Source organism: Carassius auratus, chromosome 25, assembly GCF_003368295.1.
Source record: "Carassius auratus strain Wakin chromosome 25, ASM336829v1, whole genome shotgun sequence".
Lineage (NCBI taxonomy): Eukaryota > Metazoa > Chordata > Actinopteri > Cypriniformes > Cyprinidae > Carassius > Carassius auratus.
The window spans coordinates 8968884-8991563 of NC_039267.1; the positions used below are offsets into that span (position 1 = coordinate 8968884).

General features: G+C 34.9%; 1 protein-coding gene across 1 annotated transcript in view; it reads left to right on the forward strand.

Moving 5' to 3' along the window:
* LOC113042828 (mucin-2) overlaps positions 1-21403 on the forward strand; it is a 59758-nt gene extending 38355 nt beyond the window's left edge. Inside the window, exons 28-57 of the mRNA XM_026201822.1 lie at positions 163-260; positions 417-573; positions 714-952; positions 1846-2029; positions 2462-2639; positions 2728-2909; positions 4819-4888; positions 5040-5170; positions 5265-5296; positions 5510-5654; positions 5989-6075; positions 6485-6525; positions 6651-6770; positions 7122-7217; positions 7312-7431; positions 11337-11432; positions 11533-11652; positions 12230-12325; positions 12428-12547; positions 13262-13357; positions 13463-13582; positions 16600-16695; positions 16790-16909; positions 17570-17665; positions 17776-17895; positions 18217-18315; positions 18416-18535; positions 19991-20030; positions 20203-20322; positions 20995-21403. Coding sequence (XP_026057607.1) covers positions 163-260; positions 417-573; positions 714-952; positions 1846-2029; positions 2462-2639; positions 2728-2909; positions 4819-4888; positions 5040-5170; positions 5265-5296; positions 5510-5654; positions 5989-6075; positions 6485-6525; positions 6651-6770; positions 7122-7217; positions 7312-7431; positions 11337-11432; positions 11533-11652; positions 12230-12325; positions 12428-12547; positions 13262-13357; positions 13463-13582; positions 16600-16695; positions 16790-16909; positions 17570-17665; positions 17776-17895; positions 18217-18315; positions 18416-18535; positions 19991-20030; positions 20203-20322; positions 20995-21011 — 3356 coding nt within the window. The 3' untranslated portion in view covers positions 21012-21403. The remainder of the gene's footprint in view (positions 1-162; positions 261-416; positions 574-713; positions 953-1845; positions 2030-2461; positions 2640-2727; positions 2910-4818; positions 4889-5039; positions 5171-5264; positions 5297-5509; positions 5655-5988; positions 6076-6484; positions 6526-6650; positions 6771-7121; positions 7218-7311; positions 7432-11336; positions 11433-11532; positions 11653-12229; positions 12326-12427; positions 12548-13261; positions 13358-13462; positions 13583-16599; positions 16696-16789; positions 16910-17569; positions 17666-17775; positions 17896-18216; positions 18316-18415; positions 18536-19990; positions 20031-20202; positions 20323-20994) is intronic.
* The last annotated feature ends 1277 nt before the right edge of the window (positions 21404-22680 follow it).

Sequence of the window (22680 nt, forward strand, 5' to 3'; positions counted from 1 at the left end):
TTGGAATCTGATTATGTAATCCAGATTACATGTACTCTTTTACTACCCAGCTCTGTTTATAGTCACATTGAAATTGTCATGATTTTTTAAAAAAATGTTTAACTTCTAAACTCTAATGATTTAATCTTTCTTTCCTTTGCAAATCTTTGATTATAATTATAGGGTCAACAATATCAGGGTCAATGATAGGGTCAACGAATGATCAGTGCTATATTTATTGCAACTCCTCCTGTAATATTGTGGATATTCCATTCAGCACGGTAATAAGAGAAGCTAGAATCTATTCTCACATACTATTTCTCACATACATACCAGTTTAAATGAGTTAAATTGTGGTTGCGGTGTATTATTCTATTACTTTGACTTTTCGTTTTATTAACTTTTCATCATCAATTGTACTCTTTTATTTATAACAGACAGATAAATGCACTATCAAAACGTGCAAAGGTGGACAAGTAATCTCAGAACCTGTAAGATGTGACCCTATACCTGCAATACCTAAATGTTTTGACAGCGCGGATCCTGTGAAGGTGTATTATAACAATGGCTGCTGCTATAAATATGAGTGTCAATGTGAGTTTATATCATATTAAGATGTTTTTTTTATTATTATTGATTTTAAATGTGCTATCTAGAATGGCATTGTCAGTGCATTATATTGAATTCTTGTGTTTATATTTAACTTATATTTAACTTGTCTTCTGAGCCAACAGGTTCGTGCATGACCTGGGCTGACACTCATTACAGAACTTTTGATGGGCATTACTATGGTATCCAAGGAAACTGCACTCATGTTTTGTTCCAAGAAATCATCCCAAAATACAATATCAGTGTCGATGTTAAAAACTATTATTGTGATCCTATAAAACATCTTGCTTGTCCAGAGTATGTGATTGTGAAATACAAATCCTACAATATCACGCTGGCAAGCGACAAAAATAAAGTGGTCCATGTAAGTATATTCAGACAAATTTGTTTATAAAATCTCACATTCTCTTGCTAAGCATTTAAAACTAGGTCTGCACTGGATTTTTAAGTAAACTACAAAAATATTGTCAGACCAACAAAATTACTCCAAATGTTGCCCAAACTAGTCAAACAGTTGTCTTAATTAAAAATTGAATATTGTTGAAACTAAGTCGTAAATTGTCTTGCAAACAAAGACAATATTGTCTGCTTATTAAACTAATTTAGCTTTTCATGTTTATCATTTGTAAATAATCATAAATCTGATAATGTGGTGACTTCTTACATTTTATTTTTTTTCTCCAGGAAACAGAAAAATATGAATTACCTTAATGATGGTAGATGTTGTTTCAGTTGTGGTGACAATAATTTTTCTATTAGTAAAATAAGAAAATCAGCATTACATGAACAAACAAATTTACACTGGCTCAACAAAGTATCTTTATTGAGTAGAATTAAAAATCTATTGTTGAGAATACTCACTTCACCAAGTTGGCTTACTTTTTCAATTATTCTCGACAGTTTTTTTCATACATACATATTAACTTTATACGTTATACTTTCTATTATCAAGAATATACAATTTTTTAAATACAAGGGAACAGTCTGACCCACAAAACCCACTTTTACCCAAAAATCACAGAAGTACTGTCCAATCCTATTTTCAACTCAGAGATTTATTACTGTACTACAGAAAAAGCCAGGCAGGTCCTGTGGTTACTGAGGGAATGCAGACCTCTATTTAAAAATATCCAAAAAGCATTTTAAAAAAGCCTTATTTTTTTGCAGTGCCAATATGAGTTTACAGTGCAATACTGTTCTACAGAAAGTTCATGTAATACATAGTATTACATCATTTATCATAAATATCTCCCTTAGGTCTATGTTAATGATGAAGAGAAGAATCCAACATATATAACCGATAACATCATCATCACCACTACTGACATACAAGTGACTCTAAACATCTCTGAAATCAACACTCAGATTATAGTTAGTGCTTCATACATCCAAATCACACTCCCATTCTCCTACTTCAATAATAATACGCGGGGATCATGTGGTGAGTACCAATCTTATTCTGCAGCAAATGCAACTGAGCATTAATAGAGGTTTTACATAATAAAAGAAAGTAATTTGTAGATTTTGTATGACAAAATTGAAATATCAATGAAGTTTGACATGCCTTGACTGAAGCATACTTTTAATACAACTCAGTTTAATTAGAAAACCACCTTCAGCAAGAATAATAAAATGTTTAGTTACTTAATTCATTTTCTTAAAAGAGTATCTAAATTTTTTATCTGATGACTCAACCTGAGTATTTATTGGTTATTGCTGAATTTTTCCTTCTTCATCCTCATTCTTTGCAGCTAAAAAAAATATACAATTTGACTTGTGCATCTGTTATATATATATATATATATATATATATATATATATATATATATATATATATATATATATATATATTTATTCTGTTTATAATTTGTAGGATATTGTGGCAACCACACCATAAATGAATGCAGTTTTCCTAATGGAACAATTAACCAAACATGTGAGAACATGCGGAAGTTTTCAGTGGTCCCCACAGACTGTATAATAACTGAACCTACTGCGACATATCCAACTCCAACTACACCTCCACATATCTGTGAAATCTTTAAGACCAAGTAAGGCGAAGTCACCTGTTTTTGTTTAATTATTCTCCATTAAGATCAGTGAAATTGATTTTTTGGTGGGTTTGGATTTTGTTCAAAGTGTGTTTAACAGCTGCCATGATGCCGTTGCCTACTGGGAATATTACGAGACATGTAAACATGACGTATTCAGCGGAAATGTATCTCTTGCCTGTGCTAGTATGGAGGCCTATGCACATTTATGTGGCCAGAAATCTATCTGTGTGGACTGGAGGAGCTCACTTGTCCTCGAAGGGCTATGTGGTAAACTCACAAAAACACTCATGATTGTAGTAACATTAACGTGTATTGTGTGTATGCATTTGATTGTGCTTTCACTGTTGTAATTCTTGATATTATAATATACAGTTGGTAGCCAACCAAAATGCCTAATGCCGCTGCGTGTACTGCTGCCACAGGGCCTTGGCATTAACTGCAAGTCATCCCCGTGTTAAAGTTGTTCCCGAAAATACAGCCAGGTGGCACAAAGGGACAGTTTGCAAACTAACAGAAATTATATTTGTTTTGTAAATGGAGAACAAATAACAAAATAAAACAAAAATTAATTTATAATATAATATAATAACAACCTTAAAAATCATTAGAAAATTAATTTTAAATTAATTTTAAGAAAGTTAATTTCCAAATGTGATATAGTCGTATAGGCTGCAGTCTACTGCATAAAAAAAATAATTTACACAAGGCTCTTACTGCACGTTATTAAACATTCATTATCACAGTCATGAGACTTTATTCGTGTTGCAATTTTCTCTGACTCACACCATAAAAATAAATCAATAAATCAATAAATAATAATAATAAATACAAGATTTATAGGATAAAGTTGAGCCTTTAAAAAATAGAAATCGTAAAAAAAAAAAAAAAAAAAAAAAAAAAAAAATTGGACATTTAACTGTATAGATTACATTTAAGGCTGTGTGAATTATGCCATAAAAAATAAAACAATTGAGAAGGTGGCTTATTGTTGCACGTTATAGGCTAGGCCTAGTTCTACACATATTTTGGCACTATAGTCACATTAAAGGGATAGTTCACCCAAAAATTTAAATTATGTCATTAATGACTCACCCTCATGTCATTCCAAACCCGTGAGACCTCCGTTCATCTACGGAACACAGTTTAAGATATTTTAGATTTAGTCCGAGAGCTCTCAGTCCCTCCATTGAAGCTGTGTGTACGGTATACTGTCCATGTCCAGAAAGGTAAGAAAAACATCATCAAAGTAGTCCATGTGACATCAGAGGGTCCATTAGAATTTTTTGAAGCATCGAAAATACATTTTGGTCCAAAAATAGCAAAAACTATGACTTTATTCAGCATTGTCTTCTCTTCCGGGTCTGTTGTGAGCACGTTCACTGCAGTGTAGTGATGTCCGGTAAGCAAACGAATCATTCGATTTAACCAGTTATTCTTGAATCAGTTCACAAAATCGAACTGAATCGTTTGAAATTGTTTGTGTCTCCAATAAGCATTAATCCACAAATTACTTAAGCTGTGAACTTTATTAATGTGGCTGACACTCCCTCTGTATGAGACCCTCATCAAAAAATAAATCTTCACAAGTCTACAACAGAGAAGGATGCCGTCATATATAACATGTAAACTGAAGGCTATTTGAGGTGTTAAAGTGATCTAACGCCGATGTCGCTCCAAATGATTGATCATTAGTTGTTCTTGATCAAGATTAAATGGATGCATGACTCTCATACAAAGCAGGTTAAGTTAAACATTATTGTACAAATAATTATAGTATTATAGTAATAGAGTAAATATATGCATAGGCTAATAGGTTTGACATTTATCCTGCTTGAATTTGTGAAACGCAAATAACTTTTAAGTAGGCCTACTAAATTTTCATCTGTTAAAATTAAAGATTTTAACTACAGTGTTTTTCTTTTATTCTTCCTGACTGTAGCCATCAAATGTAACACATATGTGAGGCAAAGCTGATGGCTATTTGCGAAAAAGTGCTTTGATGCATTTGTTTGATAACTTGTGGTTAAAGCACCACTCAGCTGTCAAAAGCTGCAAATGCACTTTGCAGACATGGTGGCAGTGGCGCTCGCGACAGTAGAAAGCACATTTTGGTTGGCCACCTACTCTATATTGTATCTGAAAGGGCCATTAATCTTGTCATTGATTTTTGTTACAGAATTCAAATGTCCAAGTCCCAAAATCTACAATGCATGTGGACCTAAAGTGGAAAAATCCTGCAGTACATCGTAATAAATCTCATCAGTTCATATCTATAAAATAAAATAATTCTCTTTAATAAGAGCAATTGTAACACTGAATACTCTGAAATGTACTGCATTTTAGCAGTCATTAAGATTGACAAATCTCTACTTTTATTCTACTTTCTTTTCCAACTAGATACAATGATAGGTATACAGAGAAAGAATGTCACAGCAGGGATTGTAACCAAACGGTAGTGGAAGGTTGTTACTGTCCTGATGGCCAATATCGGGTTAATATGACATCAGATAAGTGTACAACTTACTGCGGTAAGAGATGTTTCTTCATTTACTCTCTGTGTTTGTTAATTTAATGCACCTTGTCATATTTGTTGTTGTTGTTGTTTTTGTCTTCTCTTTGCAGATTGCATTGGCCCTGATGGATTACCTAGAAAGGTATGTCACTGTAATTTAAAGTGTGCTTTGCAAAAAGAAACAATGACACAGCATTACTATGGGCTTAAAATCAGGCTGTTCTTTGCTAGTTTGCTCTTAGTTAGCTACTGCAGAGGGTAAAAAGCCAACTCAATTTAATCAGAGAAGTCACACATTTTTACAATTAAAACAAAAATTACCAAAACGATTATCAGCTTATTTCTTTTTCTGCAGCCTGGGGACACGTGGACATCTGAGTGTTTCTTGTATAAATGTGTAAATCCTGGCATTACTTCGAAAGAGCCATTAAAGTGTCCAACTGAAATGCCCTGTCCTGACGGATATATAAAAACTGTTGTAAACTGCTGTCCAACTTGTGGTAAGTCATCAAGAATTTATCAAGAATCAAATAAATCTGATGAATGTGCATTGATATTGCTGATCAAAAGATTCTCAGCCATGACAATGAATACATAGTACAAGTTGATAGTAATTACCAACATTACATGGGCAATAACAATAAGCAATTCAAAATACTTAAGCACTTAAAGGACATTTAAACTTAAATGGCTGATCTAGTTTGAACATGCTGATGTCAAATGATTATGTAACCACTTGATATTTCTTCCACTTTGACCTTATAAATAGCCATAAACACAACAATGTTACAGAACATTCAATGATATTAATTTAAATGTTCTTCACCCATTCAGTTTGCAATCTGGAACAATGTCTTATGAAGAAATGTGATGTGGGATTTCAGTTAGGATTAAATAAAACTGCCAGTTCCTGTTCCTGCAGTAAGTCTCAAATGTTCTTACTGATTCCTACTCAGATATCATTATTGTTTGTCCAAAACCTTTTGTGTTTACCAAAAAAGGCATTTTTACCATGAAATTAAGTGAATCTTTTTTTCTTCTACAAAACTGCAACCTATTAAAAGAATGGCTCATATCGAAAACATATGTCTCTTATCATTAACTTTTTATCATATCATTTCATACCCGTATAAGTGTGAGGTGTTAGAAAATGAAAGGCAAACCTGGTCAGTTTGTATCGGTCAGTTATGAGAATCAAGTTGAAATGATAGGATTTTGAAACTGCATTCTTCATAATTTCTCCTTTTGTGTTCCATAATGACAGATTTTTTATTTTTGGGTGAAGTTTCTCTAGAAGCAATTTCCTAAACTGTTTATTTTTACTTTTTAGTGCCTAAAGATGTCTGTGTGTACAATAACACAGAGTTCAAGGTGAGCTGCCAGGTTCACCCCCCCCCCCCCTTTAAATTATAATTTTTGTATCAAGTTTTAATTTTCTTCAGTTCATCAACCAGTGAATGTGCTCTGTTCTTCAAAATAGTCTGTCTTTTTGTTAGGTTGGAGAAGTCCGCCATTACACATGTGAAACTATTACTTGCCGTCAAATTAACGGCTCCTTCGTGACTGAGAAGAGCTCTAAGAAGTGCACTTTCTTGGGGCAGTTTGACTGTAAACTTGTACGTAAAAAAAAAAAAACACTAGCCGAAACTCCACACATGACACTTGTATTTTGTATGGCTGTCACTTTCTGAAGTACTATGATGATGATGGTAGCACTTTATTTTACAGTCCTGTTCCTCATGTACATACTATGTACTTATTATAGTAATTACAATAACTATGTAATAACTAGGTACTATCCCTGAACCTACCCCTAAACCTAACCCTACCCCATGTAGTTTCCTTGTATTACCAGAACTTTCATAGATAAATACACTGTAAGTACACTATTAGTATATGTTAGTACACGTACTGTAAAATAAAGTGCAACCGAGGTGCCACTGAATAAAATTATTTTTGCACTCAAGGGCTCTGAATATGTGAAACAAGAAGAAGAGTGCTGTGGAAGATGTGTACCAAAGAACTGTACTTACACAGCAGACAACACCACATATATGATAAGGGTACATTTGTAAACCTTCTTCATTCTTTTCATTCATCAGACAATGACTCTGCTCTGTTCTTCAGTCCTCATTGAGTCTGTCTGTCTTTTGTCAGGTTGGAGAAGTCCGCATGCACAAATGTGAAAGTGTTACCTGTCGTGAAATTGATGGCTTGCCTGTGACTGAGAAGAGCACTGAGAAGTGCACTTACACCAGTTCACGTGACTGTAAACCTGTAAGTAAAATTACTAGCTTAAACTTCACACTACACATTTGTTTTCTTTGTGTTTTGTATGGCTGTCATTTTCTGACACAGTTCATTTGTGATGAAGCCAGTCTTATTAAGAAAAAATATATTACATTTCTAACTTTAAGAATAATTTTTAACAATGTTCTATTCAAGAATATGAATTCTTCTTAAGTTTTATTTCAAGAACTATCTATATAAATCAGTATTTTGGGGAATATTAAATTATCATAATTTTATTCTTAAATTCACGAGTTTGCCTGCCCATCCAGTCCTGATGGTTATTGGTAAATGGACTTGGCTTGCTGTCCTCTATGTTGGATCTGAAATGAGTCTCTGCTTGAGCTCAGACTACCACCCCACCATCTCAGGACTACATAGAAGGGGATAACAGAAATAGAGGAGGAGATGGGGAGGTGGAGGGATGCTGGAAGAATTTCTGCTGAGATAGCGCAATGAATGCTGGTTTAAATGTAAGGAATAATTGACAACAGGCCATTGAATTATGGTTTTGGAGATGGTTTTGGAGTGTTACACATCGAGTGTGCATTATTCTTATAATAATTGAACAGCCTGGAGTCAATTATTCCGCTTATACTACGGTTACCACACATCAAGACATCGATCAGATGATATATTTAAAGGGATTCGTCTGGTTTTGTGCTTAAATCGCTATTGTGAGTAGAATTATTTCTTCTGCATCTCATCCAACGCCTCTTTTGCTAGTTCCGACACGTCATTTTAAAGTTGGTAATGGAGGCATGAGTTGTTAATAGCATTCTAATGCATTTATTAATGAAGTTATTAGAAAGAGAGCGACAGAGACAAAAGACACACAGAGAATAAAAGAGAGAGACAGAGAACTTGTGTGAATTAGGCTGCAGCAGCGTCTCTAAACCGCGCTGTTATTACCTCGCTTGTTAGAAATATCATGTGTATTTACTTTTGGAAAATCATCATTTTTTAGTCCTGTAATTTCCGTTATTACAGCTTTACTACGCGAAGTGATATGGAACTGTAATGCGGTCAGGAGAGCTGCCTGGAACTATAAGGGCTTGTAATGATGATTGACAGAACTAAATGATAAGGCTCCATCCAAACCTATGTTTGGAAATTCATTTAGAAAATGGAACTAAAACTAGAATTAAAAGTTAGTGAACTAACTTTGATGTTGGCTTGGCCATCTTGGCCATGGGGTAAAAGAGCCACAGTACTTGTGTGCCCAACATTCTTGAGTTGCCCCGCTGCAAAAAATAAAAAATAATAATACCATAAAAAATACACCTGCAACAGTCTTTTTCCATGGTCCCTTGCTGTTTTCTTTTTTAATAAAAAGCCTAGGCTATGATAACAGCTACGACAGGGTTGTCTAGCTGAATGCGAAATAAGTCATGCAAAAACCATAATCTCCAAAATACCATTCAATTTAATGTTATTTTAATAGTACTGACAACATATTTTAAGTTATCACACTACTGAAAAATTAAAGAAGGGACACTATATATAGTATACTTCGGTGAGTCAAGAGCTAAACAAAAAGTCCTGTTTCATTACAAAATACTGTAACTTTTATAAACGTTATACTATCACCACAAAATTTTAATTAATATTTATTAAAAAATAAATATTTCATAAAACTGAAACTTAAATATATTATTTCTATAGGCTATACAAAACAGAAAAGAAAAAAGACTAAATAATAAGGCTGAATAAGCTGATCTATAGCATGTTAAATGGTGGTTGCCTGTCTATGAATGGTACACCCCTCTAAGCACACAGAAGTGACCCAAGTCCTCAGCAGCCAATTACACTGACCTGTTCAAACTGATTTTTAAGGCATACTTCACGTGTATTTCACGTGTATTTAACGTGTATTTAAAACGTGAAATACACGTTAAATACACGCTGATTTTTCATGAGTAAACAACGCATTTAACGCTTTAAATACGTGTTGTCTACGCGTGAAATACACGTATTTAACGTGTATTTGACCCTCTTGGCCTTCCATACACATTAGAAGGGAGACGTGAAAAAAGGACATCGCGTACTTTATCACAGAATATTTGTTCGGCAGCACTTGTTTAGTTTAAAAGTAGACATGTCAAGCTTTCTATAGACATATCTCTCATGTCTCTTCGTTGAGTATTCAAGGAGTTACAGTTCATTTTAATGACGTGCTGTAAATGAAGATCAGCGCAGACCAAGGCTGGAGACAGCACACCTTGTTTGTTATCTTTATTTTATAAGTGCACAAAGTTTTGTTGTTATTATGTTTGTATCCAAAAAAAAAGTGGACCCTTTACAGATTCGATTGATGTATTGCTCTTATCTGTACGATTAAAACTGAAAGTGTAATTTAAGTAATTGTCGGGGTTATCAGGAGAAAATGACTCAAAACGCGTATATGCGTTAATCGACTCCAGAGTTAAAAGGCTGTCGTGACTTTTTTTCCTTCCAGTATTCATAAGCTGTATCACGCTGTCAAATTATATTTCATTTTGCACACATAAACATCTCAAAAACACCTGAATTCTGCTCTTGTTGTGTTCTAATGGGTGGACTAGTGCTGTGATATTATTTTTGGAAGCTCTTAAAAAATGCTGATGAAGTGCTCATTTCTCTCTCGTCTTTCTCTCTGTTCTTTGGTCAGAGACATAATTTATTAATGAGATATCTGACCCGGTAACAATAACATATGTTGATTTAGCTTGTCAGAGTGAATGAAATGTGTAGCCTATTTATTTGTCTGATCTCGCCCCAAACGCGGCTGTCATGTGACTTTTTTTTTCCCTTCGCGATGTCAAATATTGCATTTTGCACACATACACGGCTCAAAAACCCCTGGATTTTTCTCTTAGTGTGTTCTAATGGGTGGATTGTGTGCATTCGCAGGAATATTTATTTTAAGAAGCTCTTAAAAATATATATATAAATGACTTTACCATGTTGTGACGATGCATAGCAATTGATGTGAGGTTCAGCCTGACAGATAGAATCTCACAATCACATATAAACACTCATTTTCATGTGTATAATATATTCTTCTAATTGTTTTGTGCCGTTTCGCTGCAGGGTTTTAATGTGACAGGCTGTAAATTCTCTTCAAGTGTTCAGAGAAATACATCGCGAGCTCGCGGGCAGTTGCGCTGCCGCGAATATATCATGTTATTACTTTAAACAGTTCAGAAACATCTGAATTTAGCTCTTGGTATGTTCTAACGTGTGGATTGCGTGCAATCGCCGTTTTAAAAGGTCTTAAATAAAAATGAATTCGCTCGTTGTGAGCTCCGTGGAGACAGCCTGAGCTGAGCAGCAGTGATTCTTCTCTCGTCTTTCTGACTGCTCTCTGCCCAGAAATAAATTATTAATGAGCCCTGACCCCTGTAATAATCAGATATGTTGGTTTAGCTTGTCAGTTTGAGGGAAATTGTATTATTTACTTGGTATTTTTAACCGGTTTAAAAGTGAAACGAAACGAAAACGGACTCCTCCCTTAATCTCGGTTATTGCAACTAGGGGCGCAATTTTTCTCAGATAATGTAAGTCTATGGGTAATGTATTTTGACATTTAAAAATTAATTAAAAAAAATTCTGATCAGTCTGAAAAGATATAGCAACCATCACCGCTCTATCCCGCAGGTTTCTGCCGAGTTTGGGGCTTGTGGCTTTAAAGCCCTAGGAGGAGTAGCGTTCAGAATTTCTGTCAGAAAAATAATAATAAGAAAAAAAAAAGAAGAAGTTTAAATAGCATAACAGTATGTTGGCTTGTTGCCAAGCCAACATAATAAGAGTTAAAATTAAAATTGTTTTTGTAAATCTGGCTCTGGTTCCTTTTAAAGAGTCTGTCAAAAGGAATGAATTATCAAACTACAAACTTGTTTTTACCCTTCAAGGGCTCTGAATACGTGAAACAAGAAGAAGAGTGCTGTGGAAGATGTGTACCAAAGAACTGTTCTTACACAGAAGACAAAACCACATATATAATTCCGGTACATTTGTAAACTTTTGTAAACATTTTTCTTTTAGTTCATCAGACAATGAATCTGCTCTGTTCTTCAGTCCTCATTGAGTCTGTCTGTCTTTTGTCAGGTTGGAGAAGTCCGCATGCACAAATGTGAAAATGTTACCTGTCATGAAATTGATGGCTCGCCTGTGATTGAGAAGAGCACTGAGAAGTGCACTTACACCAGTTCACGTGACTGTAAACCTGTAAGTAAAATCACAAGCTTACACTTCACACTACACACTTGTTTTCTTTGTGTTTGTATGGCTGTCATTTTCTGACACAGTTCAGTTTTTCTTAATTTATTCTACAGTTGTGAAGAAGCTAGTCTTATTAAGAAAAATATTACATTTCTAACTTTAAGAAGAATTTTTAACAATGTTCTATTCAAGAATTTGAATTCTTCTTAAGTTTTGTCTTAAGAACTATCTATATAAAAAATACAGTATTTTGGCGAATATAAAATAACCATTTTTTTTTCTTAAATTCACATAGAAGGAGAATAACAGATATAGAGGAGGAGATAGGGAGGTGGAGAGATGCTGGAAGAATTGTCACTGAGATAGCGTAATGACTGATGGGTTATATGGGCTTGTAATGATGATTGACAGAACTAAATGATAAGGCTCCACCTAAACCTATGTTTGGAATTTCATTTAGAAAATGGAACTAAATTAAGAGTCAAATTTAAAATTCTTTTGTTAATCTGGCTCTGGTTCTTTTTAACGAGTCTGTCAAAAAGGAATGAATTATTAAACTACAAACTTGTTTTTACCCTTCAAGGGCTCTGAATATGTGAAACAAGAAGAAAAGTGCTGTGGAAGATGTGTACCAAAGAATTGTACTTACACAGCAGACAACACCACATATATAATTCGGGTACATTTCTAAGCTTTTGTGAACATTTCTTAGTTATTTTAGTTCATCAGACAATGAATCTGCTTCCTCATTGGGTCTGTCTGTCTGTCTGTCTTTTTTCAGGTTGGTGAAAAACTCATTCAAAAATGTGAAAGTGTTAACTGTCGTGAAATTGATGGCTTGCCTGTGATTGAGAAGAGCACTGAGAAGTGCACTTACACCAGTTCACGTGACTGTAAACCTGTAAGTAAAATCACTAGATTAAACTTCACACAACACACTTGTTTTCTATGCGTTTTGTATGGCTGTCATTTTCTGACACAGTTCAGTTTTTCTTAATTATTTCCTCAGTTGGGATGAAGCCAGTCTTATTAAGAAAAATATGTTACATTTCTAACTTTAAGAAGAATTTTTTACATTGTTCAATTCAAGAATTTGAATTCTTCTTAAGTTTTGTCTTAAGAACTATCTATATAAAAAATACAGTATTTTGTGGAATATAAAAGAATCACAATTTTATTCTTAAATTCACGAATTTGCCTGCTCATCCAGTCCTGATGGTTAGTGGTAAATGGACTTGGCTTGCTGTCCTCTATGTTGGATCTAACAGGAGTCTCTGCTTGAGCTCAGAGTCCCACCGCCCCCCTCCCCCCCATATCTCAGACTACATAGAAGGAGAATAACAGAAACAGAGGAGGAGATGGGGAGGTGGAGGGATGCTGGAAGAATTTTCACTGAGATAACGCAATGATTGCTGGATTATATGGGCTTGTAATGATGATTGACAGAACTAAATGATAAGACTCCACCAAACCTATGTTTGGAATTTCATTTAGAAAATGGAACTAAAATAAGAGTTGAGATTCAAATTGTTTTGTTAATCTGGCTCTGGTTCTTTTTAACGAGTCTGTCAAAAGGAATTCATTATTAAACTACAAACTTGTTTTACCCTTCAAGGGCTCTGAATATGTGAAACAAGAAGAAGAGTGCTGTGGAAGATGTGTACCAAAGAACTGTACTTACACAGCAGACAACACCACATATACGATGAGGGTACATTTGTAAACATTTGTGAACATTTCTTACTTCATTTAGTTTATCAGACAATGAATCTGCTCTGTTCTTTAATCCTCATTGAGTCTGTGTGTCTTTTGGCAGGTTGGAGATGTACGCATTCAAAAATGTGGAAGTGTTACCTGTGGTGAAATTGATGGCTCGCCTGTGATTGAGAAGAGCACCGAGATGTGCACTTACACCAGTTCACGCGACTGTAAACCTGTAAGTAAAATCACTAGCTTAAACTTATTATTATATACAGTATTTTTGGGAATATGAAATCATAATCTTATTGTTGAATTCGCGATTTTGCCTGCCCATCCAGTCCTGATGGTTATTGGTAAATGGACTTGGCTTGCTGTCCTCTATGGAGGATCTAACAGGAGTCTCTGCTTGAGCTCAGAGTCCCAATGCCCCCCATCTCAGGACTACATAGAAGGAGAATAACAGAAATAGAGGAAGAGATGGGGAGGTGGAGGGATGCTGGAAGAATTGCCGCTGAGATATCTCAATGACTCCTGGTTTACAGGTGCTTCTCAATGAATTAGAATGTCGTGAAAAAGATCATTTATTTCAGTAATTCAATTCAAATTGTTAAACTCGGGTAATAAATAAATTCATCACACACATTTCAGTAGTTTTAAGTCTTTGGTTCTTTTAATTGGCATGATTTGGCTCACATTTAACAAAAACCCACCAACTTAACAATCCTTAACAAATTAGAATATGGTTACATGTCAGTCAAGTAATCAACTCAAAACACCTGCAAAGGTTTCCTGAGCCTTCAAAATGGTCTTTCATTTTGGATCACTAGGCTATACAATCATGGGGAAGACTGCTCATCTGACAGTTGTCTAGAAGACAATCATTGACACCCTTCACAAGGAGGGTAAGCCCACAAAAAAAAAAAAATGCCAAAGAAGCTGGGTGTTCCCAGAGTGCTGTATCCAAGCATGTTAACAGAAAGTTGAGTGATAGGAAAAAGAGTGGAGAAAAAAAAGATGCACAACCAACCGAGCGAACCGCGGCCTTATGAGGACTGTCAAGCAAACTGGATTCAAGAATTTGAGTGAACTTCACATTAATGGACTGAGGCTGGGTTCAAGGCATCAAAAGCCACCAAACACAGACTTGTCAAGGAATTTGGATACAGTTGTCGTATTCCTCTTGTAAAGCCACTCCTGAACCACAGACAATGTCAGAGGCGTCTTACCTGGGCCAAGGAGAAAAAGAACTGGACTGTTGCCCTGTGGTCCAAAGTCCTCAATTCCGATGAGAGCAAATTTTGTATTTCGTTTGGAAACCAAAGTCCTAGATTCTGGAGGAAAAATGGAGAGGCTCATAGCCAAAGTTACTTGAAGTTCAGTGTTAGGTTTCCACAGTCTGTGATGATTTCGGGTGCAATGTCATCTGCTGGTGTGGGACCACTGTGTTTTTTGGAAACCAAAGTCACTGCAACCATTTACCAAGAAATTTTGAAGCACTTCATGCTTCCTTCTGCTGACCAGCTTTTTGTAGATGCTGATTTCATTTTCTAGCAGAATTTGGCACCTGCCCACACTCCCAAAAGTACCAAAAGTTGGATTCAATGAACATGGTCTTGGTGTGCTTGACGGGCCAGCAAACTCACCAGACCTGAATCCCAGAGAGAATTTATGGGCTTTTGTCAAGAGGAAGATTAATGAGAAACAAGAGACCAAAAAATGCAGATGAGCTGACGGTCACTGTCAAAGAAACCTGGGCTTCCATACCAATCTCAGCAGTGCCACAAACTGATCACCTGCATGCCACGCCAAAATTGAGGCAGTAATTAAAGCAAAAGGTGCCCTTACCAAGTATTGAGTACCTGTACAGTATATCAACATAATCATCACAATGAAAAGAACCAAAGACTTAAACTACTTCAGTCTTTGTGCATTGAATTTAGTTAATACACAAGTTTCACAATTTGAGTTGAATTACTGAAATAAATGAACTTTTTCACAACATTATAATTCATTGAGAAACACCTGTATATGTAAGGAATGGTAACACTTTAGAATAATGGTCCATTAGTTAATGTTAGTTAATGCATTGTTTAACATGAACAAACAATGAACAATACATGTATTACTATATTTATTAATCTTTGTTAATGTTAGTTAATGAAAATACAGTTATTCATTGATAGTTAATGCTAATTCACAGTGCATTAACTAATATTAAGAAACAAAAATTCTGATTTGAATAATGCATTAGTTAATGTTGAAATTAACATCAACTGAGATTAATGAATGCTGTAGAATGAATGTTCTTGCTTAGATCGAGTTAACTAAAGTAGTTAACTAACATTAACTAATGGACCATTATTCTAAAGTGTTACCGTAAGGAATAACTGACAACGGGCCATTGAATTAGTAAACAAATAATGCACGCCTGAGGTGGTTTTGGAGTGTTACACCTCGGGTGTGCAATATTTTTATAATAATTTAACAGCCCGAAGTCAACTATTCCACTTATACTACGGTTACCACACCTCAAGACATCGATCAGATGATATATTTTAAGGGATTCATCTGGTTTTGTGCTTAAATCGCTATTGTGAGTTAGGATTATTTCTTCTGCATCTCATCCAACGGCCTCTTTTGCTAGTTCCGACACGTCATTTTAAAGTTGGTAATAGATGTATGTGTCCTTTATAGCATTCTAATGCAGTTATTAATGAAGTTATTAGAAAGAGAGCGAGAGAGACAGAGCAAACACGAGAGAGACAGAGAGCTTGTGTCAATTAGGCTGCAGCAGCTTCTCTAAGCAGTGCTGTTATTACCTCGCTAGTTAGAAATGTCATGTGTATTTACTTTCAGAAAATTGTCTGTCATGTTGTTGTTTTTGTTAGTCCTGTAATTTCCTTTATTACAGCTTTATTATGCAAGGTGATATGAACTGTAATGTGGTCAAGAGAGCTGCCTGGAACTACGTTCGCCGTGCGTCTCCCAGAAAATACTTGCACACCTCAGAACGTTCATCAGATTCAAGTATTCAATGGCCCCATAGTATAAGGGCTTGTAATGATGATTGACAGAACTGATAAGGCTCCACCCAAACCTATGTTTGGAATTTCATTTAGAAAATGGAACTAGTTAAATGAGTAGTTAAAGAGTTAAATGTAAAACATTTTGTTAATCTGGCTCTGGTTCTTATTAACAAGTCTGTGAAAAGGAATGAATTATTAAACTACAAACTTTTTTTTACCCTTCAAGGGCTCTGAATATGTGAAACAAGAAGAAGAGTGCTGTGGAAGATGTGTACCAAAGAACTGTACTTACACAGCAGACAACACCACATATATAATTCGGGTACATTTCTAAACTTTTGTGAACATTTCTTAATTCTTTTAATTCATCAGACAATGAATCTCCTTCCTCATTGAGTCTGTGTGTCTTTTGTCAGGTTGGAGAAGTCCGCATGCACAAATGTGAAAGTGTTACCTGTCATGAAATTGATGGCTCGCCTGTGATTGAGAAGAGCACTGAGAAGTGCACTTACACCAGTTCACGTGACTGTAAACCTGTATGTAAAATAGCTAGCTTAAACTTCGCACTACACACTTGTTTTCTATGTGTCTTGCATGGCTGTCATTTTCTGACACAGTTCAGTTTTTCAGATTTTTTCTAAAGTTGTGATTTAGCCAAGGTCTTATTGAGAAAAAAAAAATTACATTTCTAACTTCAAGAAGAATTTTTAACAATGTTTTATTCAAGTATTTGAAATCTTAAGATTTGTCTTAAGAACTAGCTATATTAAAAATTACAGTATTTTGGCGAATATGAAATAATCATAATTTTATTCTTAAATTCACGATTTTGCCGGCCCATCCAGTCCCGATGGTTATTGGTAAATGGACTTGGCTTGCTGTCCTCTATGGAGGATCTAACACGAGTCTCTGCTTGAGCTCAGAGTCCCACCGCCCCCCCCCCCATCTCAGGACTACATAGAAGGAGAATAACAGAAATAGAGGAGGAGATGGGGAGGTGGAGGGATGCTGGAAGAATTGTCTGCTGAGATATCCCAATGACTCCTGGGTTATATGGGCTTGTAATGAGGATTGACAGAACTAAATGATAAGGCTCCACCCAAACCTGTGTTTGGAATTTCATTTAGAAAATGGAACTAAAATAAGAGTTAAAATTAAAATTGGTTTGTTAATCTGTTTTGTTTTTACCCTTCAAGGGCTCTGAATATGTGAAACAAGAAGGAGAGTGCTGTGGAAGATGTGTACCAAAGAACTGTACTTACACAGAAGACAAAACCACATATATAATTCGGGTACTGTACATTTGTAAACTTTTGTACACATTTCTTAATCCTTTTAGTTCATCAGACAATGAATCTGCTCTGTCCTTCTGTCTTCATTGAGTCTGTCTGTCTTTTGTCAGGTTGGAGAATTCCGCATGCACAAATGTGAAAATGTTACCTGTCATGAAATTGATGGCTCGCCTGTGATTGAGAAGAGCACTGAGAAGTGCACTTACACCAGTTCACGTGACTGTAAACCTGTAAGTAAAATCACTAGCTTAAACTCCACTACACACTTGTTTGTATGTATGTATTTTGCATTGCTGTAATTTTCAGATGCAATACAGTTTTTCCTCATTGATTCTACAGTTGTGATGAAAATCTTCTTAATTTTAATAAGTTATGTTTAATAATTTTTTACTTACTATATAAGAACAATTTTATTGTTACACAATCTTAAACTAACGATTGAAAATACGAGTTAAGAAGATTGTAATGTTTTGTGAATCTGGCTCTGGTTCCTTTTAATGAGTCTGTCAAAAGGAGTGAATTATTAAACTACAAACTTATTTTCCTTCAAGTGCTTTGAATATGTGAAAGAAGAAAAAGAGTGCTGTGGAACATGTAAACAATATTGCTGTATTTACGATGCACCAGACAAGACCACACCTAAACTCAAGGTACATGGTCAAAAATGTTTTCTTAATTTTTTTAGTTAATCAGATAAAGTATCTGTGCTGTTTTTCAAACCACATATAGCCTCTCTGCCTTTCTGTTTAGGTTCAAGAGGAATACAAGTTTAAATGTACGACCGGTACCTGCAAAGAAGTTAATGGCTCCCTTGCGATTGTGGAGAGCATTAAAACATGCCCTTACATTGATCCAAATGAATGTGTGCCTGTAAGCTTGCATTTTGTATTACTGTTGCTTTCTGCTACTGCTTAAGTTTGGATGTATGGCTTTGATGTATTGTAGGTTTTCTTATTTTTTTCCAGACTAAGGTGAGTGCTCTCCAAAAAATTTTCAAAAACAAAGAAACACACTTTTAAATTAAGGCAAACAAAAGTTGCAGCTAGGTTTGTGTGTAATATCAAGGTGTGATGGGGGTGGGGGGTGGTTAATAACAGCACTCACTCTAATGTTATTCCAAACATTGACATATATATGAGGGGCTGTACAAGCCATAATTCATTATGGCACTCTCACACATGTACATTCTCCATTCACACACATGCATACATTTCTACTCTCTCTCTCTCTCTCACACACACACAAGTATTTCAACAAGCTATGTGGGTTTTAAACATAAATAAATGACTAAATAAATATTATCATCGTGAAAAGGTTACATGGCCTCGTCCCATAAGTGAGTTGTGTCTGAGGATCGCGTTGCCAGTTACACATATTATAAGTGTCTATGGATTCTTTCTTTAAAGTTAATTTAGGAAGTAAAAAGTAGAAAGTTGCAAGTTGGGGACAACGATATCTTTATATTATTTCCATAACACAAGATTTGGACTCATTGCAAGGTAAGGAAAGGGAAGGCAAGTTTATTTATATAGCACATTTCGTACACAATGGTAATTCAATGTACTTTCCAGAAAGCAAGAAAGTAAAATAATCAATAAGAAAAATGGTAGCACTTTATTTTACAGTCCTGTTCCTCATGTACATACTATGCACTTATTATAGTAATTACAATAACTACGTAATAACTAGGTACTAACCCTGAACCTACCCATAAACCTAACCCTACCCCATGTAGTTACCTTGTATTACCAGAACTTTCTTAGATAAATACACTGTAATTAATAGCATCATTAAATTTTGGAGGGAGAGCGGAGTAATTCTTGCACATGTATTTCTTGGTCTGAGAGTGGCTTCCTGCTTAAAAAAAGGTAGAAATATATGCATGTGAATGGAGAATGTAAGTGTGTGAGAGTACTAATGTATGCATGTGAATGGAGAATGTATGTATATATATATATATATATATATATATATATATATATATATATATATATATATATATATATATATATATATATATATATATATATATGATCAAAATTAGTACACACACACACACACATACTGTACATATTTCATCCTTGAAAGAAAGTAATACTGAGTAACACAATTGTGTGAATATTCTTTATATGGCTGTGTTAACTCTTTGAGCTTAGGATTTGAAAATTTTGAGTATTTCTTCAAGAAAATAATATATGTGCTTTTTAGTATAAAATATACAATGTTTTGGAAAACTGTATGTTGTATGAGATTTGACCATACTTTGAGAAATATGTAAATGTTCTCTATTTAAAAAAGTGTGTTCTATTGTTGCTGTCTTTACAGGGAACAATAAAAGATGACACAGATGGATGTTGCCAGATCTGTAAGCCATTCTTTACACTGAACATCCTCACACAAATTATTTGTTTAATTGTTAAAATGCTTGTCCGCAGATAATTTAAGATATGTTAAACAAATAAAAAATAACACGTTAGGCACTATATAAAATGTTGTTCATTAAAGTCACTGGCTTACATACCTCTCTTATCTCTCAGGTGAACACCGCAGCTGTGCTTCCGAGAAGAACATCACCCGACTGGATGTCAAAAATTGTAATTTCATCAAAGATGATGAAGTTAAATCCTGCACTGGCGACTGTACATGTGTGAATCGATGTGAGTAACTACCAAATGTTGATTTTTAGTTATTGATGAAATTATATTTTCCATAAATTAATTATCCATATGTGTATATATAGATATATGAGATATCAATATGTCATTGCTAATTAAATTAATTGTATAATTTCTTCTACAATGATTGGAATATCAATTCAATAGACTTAAAGGTGCTTTATGTAGGCTTGACACTGAGTGGTTGAACTAGGTATTACAGTCCAAATTCTAAATACTGAGAGTTTTTTTTTTTTTTTTTTTTTACCCGGACCCTCCTCCTCAGAATGAAATGTGTTTTCCGCTGAAATACAATTGGGTAAACTGTCAGTGGGTGGGTTTCACAAACCAAAACAGAGACCCACTTTCTGGCCCAGAACACACATTTTCAAAGGAGAGTAATTGACTGTAGGAATGGTTTTCAGATGTTTCAGAGTATGTTAACTAAGCATGTCTCTGCAAACATATTATGGTATTTTTATGATTTAGCAGAGTCAAAAAAATACATACAGCACATATAAGTTAAAAGCTATTGGAAAATCTTCAACATTAATTTTTGGTAGCCAACCTTTTTGGAGACAGTGTATATTAGGATAAAACGATGTAAGCACATTCAGCTGTACTATAATGTTTTTTTTGTTGTTTTGTTTTGTTTTTTCTTGGAAACCTGCACAGGTATTCGATGCACATGAACGATTTGATGCACAGCGGTTCCTGCTGCCAGGAGGAGAATTTCACCCTTCGACCGGATAAGATTAGATCCTAATTGACTGCTGATTTGAACATGACTCAATAATCTGACATATTACAATTTCAAAATATATATCCAATAATGGAAATGATTTAATATGATTGTTACAGTGCATTAATGGCTATAGTTTCATTTGGCTAATATTGCACCATTAATGTTTTTCTGTGTGGTTTGTTCTAAGGTAAGGTTAACTCTAGTCTGTTATCTCACAGAAGGGATCCTGGGTGTTTTTTCTTTTATTTGTTACACTCTCTGGTAATGCATGAGATAATGATGTACTTTTCTTTCCAATGAACTGAATTAAAATCACAATAAAGCATAATAAAGAGCATCAATTACAGTCCCCTGGATTTTTTTGCACTGAAATAAAGCTGAGCACTAACACTTTAAATCCAACTGTCAAGCAATGATGAAATGTGCATCCTAAAATGTAGTCCTTGTTGAATATCAAGAGAACACATTCAGTACCTACCAGGCCACAAAGAAGGTATTGTCATATGCTCTGCCGTACCTACATCTCACCATAGGAAGGCACTGCTGTCCACCTACTGAAACTGACTTTATCATGCACCTGTCTAACAGCGTTTCTCAGTTGGTTTTACACATTTCCCCACGGTACTTGTTCTTAATTGAACTTATTACAGAGTACTTAATTCTGATTTATATATTTGTGAATAATAACCGTTGTCCAGGGCTATGTCTTTGCCTGCGATTGTAGCATCTTCAGTATTACTTACTGTGAAGAAAACTTGACCAGATTACCAGAACATCTGGGATGACAACGATTCAGTTCCTGTGAAAAACCGTACCTGTGGCTGGAGTTTACCTAAATGTACATGATATTTGTGATAATTCCTCTATTGGCATGTCTTCAACCTCTGATAGTGCAGGCTATTACAGTTAGTTTTACATTTGTTTTTACTCTTTGATATTTTTAGCACTTTTTTTTTTCTTCAATTAAGATTTTGTACTTTTTCCCTGGAAATACTTTTGACCTGTCTTGAACTCATTATGATCAAGGAGGAAAAGTACTGCAGTATGCACTGTAGGCTACATGCACAACATTGGCAGTGTCAATAGAAACTCAACCAGTGTTGGTTTATCCATTATTTTATATTTGTTCCCTCCCTTTGCCAACAAAGTTGCCCGGTTTCATAAGGGTATTTTCTGAAGAACAGCTGTCTTAAGACGCTTGTCTTTGACTGTCAACACTTGCGTTTGCAGTGTCACGAAAAGGTGGAGCTTTCGGATTGGAGCTCACTTTACATGCATATCAAAAACCTGATGTTTGTCTTGGGAGGAACTTTTGCTCTACTAAAGGTTGTTTGATGGCTTGGGCAGATCTCAATATCACAAAATTATTATATTTGCTGTCAGCTGAACAATGATTTACATAGGAGTGCCTGAATATTCTTGTTGTCTGATGGCTTGCCAGCTTTGTGATTATTCACTGTGGAAAGAAATAAAGGGCCCTGTCAACAAACCCTTATTTATTATTAAATTGATTAAAACATTCTGTAAATAATTACATATAATCATAATATCAGTGTTCCTTCATTTATCATATTGAGCTACACAGATACATGAATCCATTTGAGCTTGCAAACAGA